Consider the following 12409-nt stretch of genomic DNA (forward strand, 5'->3'; position numbering starts at 1 on the left):
TTTGCACCTTAACACAGTTGGGCTCTTTATTTCCAAGACACAAAAGACTTCCTGAATCCTGTCAATAATCTCATTGTTACCGTTTATAGATCAGAGTAGGAATTTGTTTGGCAGGGATTATACTACTCTTTCTGGCCCCATTGGAAGCATGAAAAAGAAGTGCTTGTTTCAGCGTTTCCTATAATCACTTGAGGGTGCTACTGTAATTATCCCTTTCTTGCCACCAGTTACCATTGATCAGATCTGAACTTACATTTGCAAAGGAATGTTCCAAATTAGGCTGGGATCCTTAAAGCAACACACACATAATGCTGGAGGAACTCAACAGGTTAAGGAAAAGAGTACAGTCAACATTTCAGGCTAAGACCCTTCATTGGGACCTCATTTCCATAGATGATGCCTGATCTGCTGAGATCTTCCAGCATTTTGTATGCATTGCTCTGGATTTTCAGCACCTGCAGATTTTCTCTTGTTTGGATCCTTAAATCACAGGTTAGGACTGAAGAGTGAAGAAACAGAGCAAAATTTAGATTTTTGTACTTAAATTAGTATCTTTATTTATAGATACTGCCTGTCCAAGAGGGTATGCAAGAGTTAAGGGTGTGGCCTGTGAAGGTAAGAAAATGTCAAAACTTTAAAATTTTTGATACAAAAATACTTAGTATAACAAGAGGAAATTTTGGATACAGGAAGAAGAATTTTCATTAATGCAATAATTTCATGGTTTAACATATAAATGCTTCCTTGCCAATGAGGCATGTTGGAAGTATAGTTGCTACTGTCATGTGATTGTCTGTTCCAAATGTCTCAGACAGAACAAAGTAAATGACCAGATAATGGACCATGTGGGACCCCTCTTGCATTTGGAAAATAAACCACCAAATCCAGGCAGCTCATGGTGCCCTGCTTTCCAAAGAGCAATTTAAAATTGAAGCTTGTGGGAGCAATTTTTCATGGGAATTCGCCTTACTTAAGCAGTCTGCTTATGTGATTCACCACAATAAAAATAATCTCTTAAGTTTCACATCTAGAAAATGTTCTGGAATGGATAGCAGAAGCTGCAAATGTGATGGTTATATTTTCATGACATTATGAAAACCTCACAGGTGATCGGGGTTAGGAATATAGTAAGAAAATCTCACCAGCTCTTCCTCAAAAGCTTCCATGGGATACTTCATGTGCATTTGAGAGGGAAGTTGCATTTTAACATCACAACTGTAAGATGGCTGTGAAAGTGTTGAATTTCCTCAGTACTGCTCTGAAATTTCATTGTTATTTTATTGCAGTCACTGAAATGCAAACTAAATACATTGCAGAGTTAAAATTCTCAGACAAAATGGAATTAATAAAATAATTGTTGCCGTCATCATATTTCAATTAGCCCTGGGAGAAAACCAGGAATGGACTACACTGCCAAATGTTTCAGCCTATTTACTTTGAGGACCACCAGGTTTCAGGTTTCTTAATAGATTTTCCACCATTTTGACGCAAACTTGGAAAAAATAACCAATGCAGCAGACATATGCTGAAGTGGTTATATATAATTTCTTGAAGAAGTAGAGGAATGTAACTAAAACAGATAAACTTGATCCAAACCACACACCTCCCTATTTTCCCAAACCCCGACAAATACACCAGCCAGCATCACAATGAACTGCTGTGCTAGATTATCACTGGGTTCTAGTGGAATCATGTGAGTGTTCTGAGTAAGAAAAACTGAGCTTTATTGTTCAGTATGTAGAAACATTTTAAATTTACCACATGGAAGATACCTTTAAAAACTTATCCTTAGTATCACATTTTTTCTGCTTTATTTGTGTGATATGTATAAAGAGAAGAAGGCTGATTACAGAACTACAGCTTGCCAGCACAGTGCCTCCAATGCAAGCAAACAACAAGCAAACTGTCAAATCAATCACTGTTCAGAACAGCCATAGTCCTAATATATTTAAATTTAAAAATGTATAAATGAGTGTGTCACCAACATGAAATAGGGCTTTGGTCGTGCTCAGTAGAAGCAGAGTCACAGGTCAAACAGAACTCAAAGCTAACCTGGCTGAGACCCAACTCAGCTTTGAATAGGAATCAAAACTGCCACTTTCTTGGTCTATCAGATTGTGGTCATACCACGGGGAATATTCTACCTACTGAGCTTTTGAAAGAACAAGTCCTTTTCTAAACATTCCTAAGTGGGAAAAAGATTATTTTTGATCTCCGATACTATGCAAAATCTGGTGCCATGTCCACTCTGAGCTCCATTTCTGAAAATTAGTTCCACTGAAGGCCTTAAACAAAATCTTAGGAACAAAGTGGTAACAATATGATGCAATTAATGCACGGATTGTCATCAAGTTTCAACTCCACTAGTTTTTTTTCCTTACCAAGATACACTTGAGCATTTACATTGATCGTTGACTACATTTTAACATTTTATATAATAAGCCAGTAGAAACAAGAGTTAAGGGTCTCATTCTTTTTGTTACTTTGGACAGATGTGAATGAATGTACAGTCTTTCCTGGTATCTGCCCAAATGGGAGGTGTGTGAATACTCAAGGGTCCTTCCAATGCGAATGTCCTCAAGGACTGACCATAGATGGCACTGGCCGAATTTGTGTGGGTAAGAAATTGTCATACTTTCCTTTAAATATAATAAAGATTTGGTTAGCATTAATTTTTAATATGTTTCTTTATGCACAAAAATTAGAGTACATGTTGTTCTAGCAGTGTAAGTGATTTGTTTTCCTCTTTAACTTATAATTTATGTAAAATATACAGATGCATTGGGTTATTTGATTTTATATGATGTTAGAGATAGGTTACTACTTTAGTTGATAGGAATGTGCTGCAGACTTAATTCCAGGAATGAAATGTTGCATATTGCATCCAAATTTTACAACAAAGCTTTAAGAGTGAGTCAATCCGGGCTGGTTTGCTGCTCCATTCGACCATCAGTTGTCTGTATTTTCACTCCATCAGTGTTCAAATTGAAATTGTTTCTACAGGTGAAACCTGTGTTATGGCCATTTGGGTAAAGGAAATTTGCTCTTACAGAATTCACAAATCATTGCCCAAAAGTTTGAGATACAGCATTAAATTTGGTCTCTTCGAGCCTGATTGATACATATATATAACTAACTAACTAACAATCTTATTTTTTCAACTCATGGATTTCAATGCAGCCACAGATGATCTGGTTTCACATTACGGACATCTTTCTAGGAACACGAAACAACTGTATCATGGGGGGGGGGAGGGTTGTCTGTATTATAGTTTAAGTGAGAATCTGGTGGCAGCATCAACTCCTCCACAGCAAAGATTACATGAAATTAGTCCACGTACATCATTATGACCTCATCAATGTCATCAAAAGATGAAAAGCTAATCTTGTTTTCATAAATGCAGCATTTGAAAGAGCACCAGACCAGCCAGGAAGAGCATTGATGATGTTGTATTTGTAATACAGAGTAAGATGCAGTAAATAAGATCCTTTTCTACTATAATATAAACAATTTTAATTTGATTTGATTTCAGAAGCCACCATTGTAGGTTCATAACATCTCAAAATTCTTGTGAAAGCCTGGAACACACACAAAATGCTAGTGGAACGCAGCAGGCCAGGCAGCATCTATAGGAGGAAGTACAGTCGATGTTTCAGGACGAGATCCTTCGTCAGGACCTGAAACATCGACTGTACTTCTTTCTATAGATGCTGCCTGGCCTGCTGTGTTCCACCAGCATTTTGTGTGTGTTTCTTGAATTTCCGGCATCTGCAGATTTCCTCGTGTTTGTGAAAACATGGAGTTTTTTTTGTTAGTTTTCCAACATACAAATAATAGTAAGCTGGTACAGTGAGAAATTAATTTAGTTTTGTTTATGCTCTGAACCTACAGTTTAATAGATCTTTGTTGTGGGTTCTCAGACTACTAGATAAACCTGAGTGTACCATTTCAATTCTCCAAAATTTCAACAAGTTAGAGAAGCTAGGTTTATTCTTGGTAGCTTTCTAAATTGACTTGCTGTCTGCTCTCAGCATCTGGTTGCTACTGAACTTTAGTTCAGAACATCACTCCATGCTATTACTAAGAAATAATTAACTTATGACAAGAATGCATAGAGTTCATTAGCAGATGAAGTAGGAAAATTGTTTAGGTGTCGAGGGGACAAGGCTTTGTGTGGAAGAATCCTGATAAATTGAAGAGGTTTGCCTTTGCAAAGGAGACAGGGAATGCAAAGTGTGTAGAGTATTGAGATAGTGTATGATGAAATTATTGTCTGGTTGTAGATTAGTAAGCACCAATGCTAATTTCTCCTGTATGCAGTTCATTTTCCGAGAGTTAAAAAGAAACAGACATTGTTCATGTACTTAAATCTAGGCAGTAAAATGAACCTGTGTGCACCATTTTAATGTTCTCAAGTCTTCACCAGAGTGCAAGTACCGCTGTGCTTTGTAGAATGAAAGGTATTCATCAAGTACATTTCAACTTGATGCTCACTAGCTTCCCAACTGTGAAAGTAAGCAGAGCAGATTTAGTTTTGGCCATGGTAAAAATTGGCATTCAATTTTTTGTAGAATTATTTTTCCCTGTTCAGGTATATCTATTCAGTGTACAATATTTACCTCTGATTTTATGTTGCACTTCAAAAAGAAAAATTAATTAGAAATAGTAATTTTTGGTTACTTTGTGCAATCTAAACATGACTCGAAAGGTAGGGGCACCTTCTGAGACTGAGTCCTTTAGGTATTTGGAAATAGAAGTCCTATTCTAGTCATTCTCACTAATTGCATACATATATTAGTGTTTGTCTTTTATATATGACTTTAAAAATTCAGCTGCTTTGAAGTCAATTTCCATTACTTGGATTCTGCACCTAGTTAGTTTTTGACTTTCAAATAAACGCTAAAAGCAAATTTGCCGTATAGGAAAATCCTGTAAAATGTTGTCAGGACTTTGGTTCAGGTACAGCTGGACACCACCATTTTATAAACCTTCCATGATAGGATACTCCTATTGAAATGAGCTCTTTTGTAGATATCCGCCTCGAGCAATGTTACCTGAAGTGGGATGAAGATGAATGTACTGAGCCAGTTTCTGGAAAATTCCGAATGGATGCCTGCTGTTGTTCAATTGGATCTGCCTGGGGTTTAGAGTGTGATGAATGCCCCAAGCCAGGCACTAAAGAATACGAGCTTCTTTGTCCAAGAGGTCCAGGTTTTGCCAACAGAGGTGACATTTTAACAGGAAGACCATTTTATAAAGGTATGATAAAAGTCACTGCTTCTCCCAACTAAGGTCATGTCTATGCAAGAAAACAAAATTAGTTTTAAAATTTGAATAAAAGATAAATGAAAATGAAAAAGTAAAAAGTACTTTTTATGAAGTTCAATTGTCAGATCTAATATACAATTTCATTATGCTAAATAGTACAATTTGATGTGATAGACATGTCATTCAAAACACAAAAAAAATCTCTAGAATGAAGCAGCATGAGTTTAGTTATTATCCAGAATCTTATACTGTAACTATAACCTGGTGCTTCATACTCTATTTTTCTTCCAGATGTCAATGAATGTAAAGTGTTCCACAACCTCTGCATTAATGGAAAATGCAGAAACACTATTGGCAGCTTCAGGTGTAAATGTGACAATGGATTTGCTCTGGATATGGAGGAAAGGAACTGCACAGGTAAGATAACATGAGCCAAGTGACCAGTGTCAACAGATAAACAGTACGATTGATAAGTAAGATAAACACAACTGAAAGCATAACCATGACACAATAGCATTAGTACCTGTAGCAACAACAGTGCCAACAGTATTGACAGGGGAAAAAAACAAAATGAATAAGGGATGTCTATAAAAATTTGACCAGCTGTTCAGCAGGATAAATTGCACAAGTGGGATCAGTGGCAAATTCAAGATCATCTGCTTAAGTATTGTGAAATGGACAAATACTGGGAACAAACCCAGCAGCACAAATGCAGAAGATTAGAAAATATCACTAATTGAGATAGCTTATGTCATATCCCACTTTATTCAAAAAAGCTGAAAGTAGTAAAAATGATAAGGTAGAATATTCAGCAAGCAGAATGCAGCATTGATATAAGAACAATCTCATGATACTGAAATTCTAAATAATAAGTATATAGTTCAAACTATATCCCTTATCTGCTGAGTTGTAATTGAGGGCCATTTAATTAATATTAAATGGCTAAGATCTGAAAATAATTTTGTACTAAAACCATTAATAATTAAATTTAATTAAAATGGTCTAATTTTAGTTAATACACAATTAAAACCTGGAATTTTAAGCCATTTTTGTCTGATTTTTAGATTTGACAAAAGAATTCCCTTATTAAAAAAGTTATCTTTGTAATAATAATAGTAATAATAATAAATACTTTATTGGTCCCTAGTGGGAAATACTTTCATTACAGCAGCAACATTTAGAAACACACCTAGGAGTGTGCTGGCTGAACTAATAATAAAGTACAGAATAATAATATACACAGTAATAGTTTACCAAAGTGCAATAATTTGCTATAATATGGAACAATAACGTACGAAATACTGAAACAGACTATTGTGCTATGATGTGTGTTCTCCTGTCACACAGAGATGAACTGTTGTATATGTTTATTGTATATGGTAGGAAAGATTTGCCATAATGATTCTTGTAACAATGGGGTTCAATGAGCCTATTTGAAAGGGTACTCCACTGCTTATTCAGTAGGTCATGGAGAGGATGTGCCAGATTGTCCATAATGGATAACAGTTTGTTTAGTGACCTCCTCTCCACCATGAACTTAAAAGCATCTGGGTTAAAGCCAAGGGACAGATCCAGCCCTTTTGATGAGTTTAATTAGTCTTTTTGCATCAAAAGCACCGATGATGCTCTCCTAACATCACGCAAGATTATAGCAAGATTTGTGAATAATTTTACTCAGTTGTTTTCTCTTTCTTGGACAAGTGATAACACATTTGATTAGTAATAATATTAATAATAAATATTTGATTTCCTGAATGTAATTTGGTCAGTGATATTACAGATAAAGGGAAAATAGGTTAAAACAAAATCCAGTAAGATTAGTTTGAATGCCAGGTTTGCTTGCCTACCTGATATTCAAAATATTCAGTATTGGTTATTAAGAGCATTGCCAAGATTCAAATTGAATGTCTTCTAAAGTGCCTCATACTGGAACTTTCCAACTAGAGTAGGCTGCATCCTTACACTTTCACTCCTAATTCATATGATTTCACTGACCTGTGATAATTTCAGCTGTCTTCATACCTTGTTCTCATAACTCTTGTTGTAATTTACTTTTCCCTCAGTCACAGAGCAGCTATGTTTAACCAGAAATATCCCAAGATTATATGGCATGAAAACAAATCTTTGATAATTTTCCTTACTTCTTTATAGTTCACTCTACTGCTGCCACAAAATTACAAATGTCACGACATCCTGTATGTCAGAGTTAACAAACCTGATTTTAATCCTGAATATGTTTTCCCCTCTTTAATAAGACATTGATGAATGTCGCATCTCTCCTGACCTCTGTGGAAATGGAACTTGTGTCAATACTCCTGGAAGTTTTGAGTGTGAGTGTTTTGAAGGCTTTGAGAGTGGATTTATGATGATGAAGAACTGTATGGGTGAGTATATTCAAAGATTACTTAACCTATTTCATTCCATGAAAGTGGCCAGTGTTCTAGTTAATACAACCTATATTAAATATTGTCAGATGCACAGCTGACCTCTAATTAATAAATGTAAAATTTAATAGAGTTTAGATTAAACAAAAATTATAGTTAAAAGCCAATAAGGCTTGCTAGTTGTATCTTCAGTGCAAGAAGGAAGAATCCAAAAGGTAGTCACCTCAATCAGCTGGTGGGACGACTGAGAAGTAACCTGTGGGGTTCCTTAGTCATGTTTCAGAGTATGAATTTCTTGGTTGTGTCCTCGGTCAGAGGGTGCTCTTTGGTGCAGAGGAATCTACAAGTGGAGAGAGTGATTCATTTGTGTAATTGGAGGAAGAGCTGCTCAAGAAAGCTTTCTCTTGATTGCTGTTGAATTTTAATTCTGTCACATTCAGCCTATTTTCATTGTAGAATGAAGATAACATTTTATAGCTATGATCAACCTCACTTAGGAAAATGTATTAATGGAGACAATCAGTGGCAGATTTGGCAAGATCATGAACATTGGTTCTAGCTTTAAAGTATTTAAGAGAGGATATGAAGAACTATTTTTCTCTCATATCTGCGTGCTAGAGGCTTGGAATGCATTGCTGACGGGATGGAAGATGCAAGACCTCTCCATCACGTTTGAAAAGTACTCTGGTTGAGTATAGGAAGAGCTGTGACAGCAGTTCCAATGCTAGAAGGTGCATTGGGCTGGGTAGCCCCTTCTGCGATTTTCTGTGACTTCTTTGCTTCAGTTAGCAGCAGGTTCATTGCAGTGGTTGTGATGGATATTGTACAATATTTTTGAGGCCTTTAAACATATATACTCAGTGACAAATTTATTAAGCACATGTGTACACCTGCTTGTTAATGCAAATATCTAATCAGCCAATTATGTGGCAGCAACTCGGTGTATAAAAGAATGCAAACATGGTCAAGAGATTCAGTTGTCATTCAGACCAATCGGCAGGATGGGGGGAATGTGATTTAAGTGACTTTGACCATGGAATGATTGTTGGTATCTCAGAAACAGCTAATCTGGGGATTTTCAGGCAAACAGAGTTTCAGAGAATGGTAGGAAAACCAAAAACATCAGTGAGCAAAGATGCCTTTGTTAATGAGGAGAATGGGCAGACTAGTTCAAACTGACAGGAAGGTGACAGTAATTCAAATAACCACGCGTTTCAACAATGGTGTGCAGAAGATCATCTCTGAACACATAACGTGATTGCTGAGTGGTGTGGTAGCATAGTGGTCAGCACAGCACTTTACAGCACCTGCGATCTGGGTTCAATTCCTGCCTCTGCCCTTAAGGAGTTTGTACATTCTCCCCATGACTGCATGGGTTCCCTCCCAAAGTCCAAAAATGTACCTATTAGTAGATCAATCAGTCTTTGGAAATTGATCCATGATTAGGCTAGGATTAAATCGAGGGTTGCTGGGCGGTGGGGCTAAGGGGCTATTCCGTGCTGTATCTCAATAAAAGAATAAATAAACACATAGAGCTTTAAAGTGGATGGGCTACAGCTGCAAAAAGATAGCACCAGTTTCCACTCCTGTGGCTACTTTATTAATTACTCTCCTACGCCTAATAAAGTGGCCACAGAGTCTATATATGCATGTGTGAGTGTATTTATATAGCTTCGTTTGGTAGATTAAATTAAGAATGTCTTCTAGGAAAAGAAAGATGCCCTTCTTCAGGTACTAAATTTTAGTTATCTGCTTTGGTATCTTGAACAGCTATTATGACGTTACCATTTTTTTCCTTGTGCAGATATTGACGAATGTGAGATAAATCCCCTGCTGTGCCGAGGCGGTACTTGTATAAACACAGAAGGCAGCTATAGATGCATGTGCCCCCCGGGCCATGAGCTTACTTCAGATGGCAGTGCCTGCATTGGTAAGAGAAATGTATCTACTCTCAGGGGATGATCTGACCACTCATAGCCAACATTTTATTTTTTAAAACTCTTATTTTTCTGATTTTTGAATTCTTTTCTGCAATATGTGAAGTTTTCTCCTTTCTTCCCATTTTTCAGATATCAATGAATGTTCCCTCAGTGATAACCTCTGCAGAAATGGTAAATGTGTAAATATGATTGGAACGTATCAGTGTGCCTGTGACCCAGGATACCAGGCTACCCCCGACAGGCAAGGCTGTGTTGGTAAGATTCATTGAGATGTACTGAATATATAATTTATTTATAAAAGCATTTTACTGTCAACTGCATAGGTAACTACTTTTCAGTTTTGTATTTTACTGCCTTAAAAATGTTGAATAAATTGATCAAAACTCAAGTTGTCATTTTCACCAGTTCTGATACTGGTTTCTGAGGATCAAAATATGACAACTTCACCTCCACCTCCCCCAAATTTTTACTTTAGAAAATCTTTAGTGTCAAATTAGGTTCTTTATCTCTTTAGCAAGAAGAGCTGCATCAGACTTTGGTTTTAACGTGCAAGCGGAACCATATCCAGATTGATCCATTTTGGAAATAGATGTTGGTCAGCACATTGATATCTTATGTCAGGCCAAATATAAGCCTTAAGTTTATTTTACTGAACGGCCTATCTGACAGATGGCTGGCCCACAGCAAAGGTTCATTTTATTGTCAAAGTATGCATGTACGCTGCAACTCTGTATTCACCTTCTCCAGGGTATAATCCGGAGAGAAAAGCTCCGGAATGCTAACCTCCTGGTCCTTCTCAGTATGTAAGTGGGACTGGGTGAGCCTCAGCTGGGCTCCAGTCATGATTCAGCTGCATCTCAGAAGGTGAATGGGCAGCACCTTAGTGTGGCTTCTTTTCACTCATTTCTGTGTCCAACCTTTATCTGTCAACTCTTCAGTCTCAGAAGAAAATGGTGCATTGCCAAGAGGGCTACTTGGCTCTTTTCTAATTGTGCCTGACTGCTCCTTTTGATTTTTAAGAATGCTGCTGTTTTACCACCACTACTACATTTGCCTTTGCACTGGCAGTTGTTCTCACAGTCTGGGGAATATTAATGGGCCCACTGTGCATTCTTAGTGGTCCAAGATCATGAGTTACGTTTACATGGATGAACTGCTCTGTCAAAACATTGCTCCATTGAGGAAAATTCCATTGTCGTTTGATCATTAAGAAATATTCTAATTTTCCGATCAGACTCTTTGTTGAAATCGATAGAATGGTAAACTTGTTCTACCTTTATTAACTTCTCCCTTTTCCGATGACCAGGATTGGCAGTCTTACAGTAGTTGATCATGTGATTAATAACTCAGAGCTCTCTACTCATAATCCAAGGACATGACTTTAAATATTAGAAAGCTGAGGATTTTAATTGAGTAAATTAGGGAATTTGGATTTTGTTTTTCAACAAATCTCATGTTAATAGTGTTGATGATGTAATTATCAAATTATCATAAATCTCTTGGATTATCAGGAATGAAACTTGCTGTTGTTACTTGTCTAGGCTGAAAGTGAATTCTGATCCATACTTGCAGATTCTGAAATACCCTGGAAAACTATTTATTTGTATTAAAATTTCTCCTCTTTAATAAGTTGAGAAGAAAACAAGATGCTTCAAACTAGCATCAAATTCAAGTTAAGCTGTGGTAAGGTTCTTCCCCGTCAAGCAGAACTTGCAAGATCTGCAGAGCAAACACCTATGCAGAGCTGTCTGGATGAGCCAGGTGCTCACTGAGCATTTCTCAAATGCACAATTTGTCCTACAGTCAGGTCAAACTGACGGGGGGTGTAGTGCAGTAGTGTGCTCTGAGGAATGGTTGGTCTGGGAGCTTTTAACATTGACCCTATACCCTACAAAGTTTCGTAGCATAAGGTCAGATAGGAAAGATGGATGGATAAAGGGCAACAGGCAAATGGGATGACCATTTGCAGATTTCCTTTCAAGCTACTCATCAAACTGACATAGATGAGAATCACTTTTGTTATTGCCACTGGGTATAAATGCTTAAAACTTTTTACCAATAGCCTATAAATTAATAAAGAATTCCTTGGATGCCTTAACATACTGTCATTTCCCCAAACTTTAAATTTACCATCTTAAAGCATAGCTGTGGTATCAACCAATGTCATCTCTTTTATGGGTGGATTTTTGCACTCTACTTTGAAGTTTTAGGTTATTGCTTAAATTAAAGTAGAAAGTTTGGAAAAGTTCCAAAAGATTTAACACTATCTTTTTCAGTTTTAATGTTGTGAAGTACTCTCAGTCTTAATGCTTTGTATAACTTATTTAATATAACGAAAAAGCATGTAAGCTGCATTTAGAATGTCTAATTTAATGTATGTCATTACCAAACGTAATAATTAACTAATCTACTTTTGCTACTTGCTTCATATTTCAGATATTGATGAATGTACTATCATGAATGGAGGTTGCGATACACACTGTACAAATTCAGAAGGCAGCTATGAATGCAGTTGCATTCAAGGTTATGCTCTAATGCCAGATAAAAGAACTTGTGCAGGTAAACCGAGAAGAGATTTAAAAGTCAGACATCATTAGCTGTTACAGTAAGTTCATGTAATTCAGAGTTGAGCCATTTTAAATGGGTTGGATTTTATTACCATGAAACAGTTTGTTCTTAGCACTTCCTCACTCGTAACTCAGTGAAATCTAGGAGGTCAATCTTGGTTGTAAATATCAATATTAAACTTAATTATTGAAATTTGTAAGTATCAAAATGCATTAAATATGTAAAATAAATGGAACAAGTAAAATAAAT

The 12409-nt window shown here is 36.6% G+C and overlaps 1 protein-coding gene across 2 annotated transcripts in view; it reads left to right on the forward strand.

The window, feature by feature from the left end:
- Positions 1-12409, forward strand: part of LOC140741729 (fibrillin-2-like) — a 295460-nt gene that overhangs the window by 184687 nt on the left and 98364 nt on the right. For both annotated transcript variants that reach the window (XM_073072052.1, XM_073072059.1), the window contains 8 exons: positions 565-615; positions 2493-2618; positions 5032-5259; positions 5560-5685; positions 7524-7652; positions 9457-9582; positions 9722-9847; positions 12029-12151. In XM_073072052.1, the coding sequence (XP_072928153.1) occupies positions 565-615; positions 2493-2618; positions 5032-5259; positions 5560-5685; positions 7524-7652; positions 9457-9582; positions 9722-9847; positions 12029-12151 (1035 nt within the window). The remainder of the gene's footprint in view (positions 1-564; positions 616-2492; positions 2619-5031; positions 5260-5559; positions 5686-7523; positions 7653-9456; positions 9583-9721; positions 9848-12028; positions 12152-12409) is intronic.

The sequence above is a fragment of the Hemitrygon akajei genome, chromosome 2, assembly GCF_048418815.1.
Source record: "Hemitrygon akajei chromosome 2, sHemAka1.3, whole genome shotgun sequence".
NCBI lineage: Eukaryota > Metazoa > Chordata > Chondrichthyes > Myliobatiformes > Dasyatidae > Hemitrygon > Hemitrygon akajei.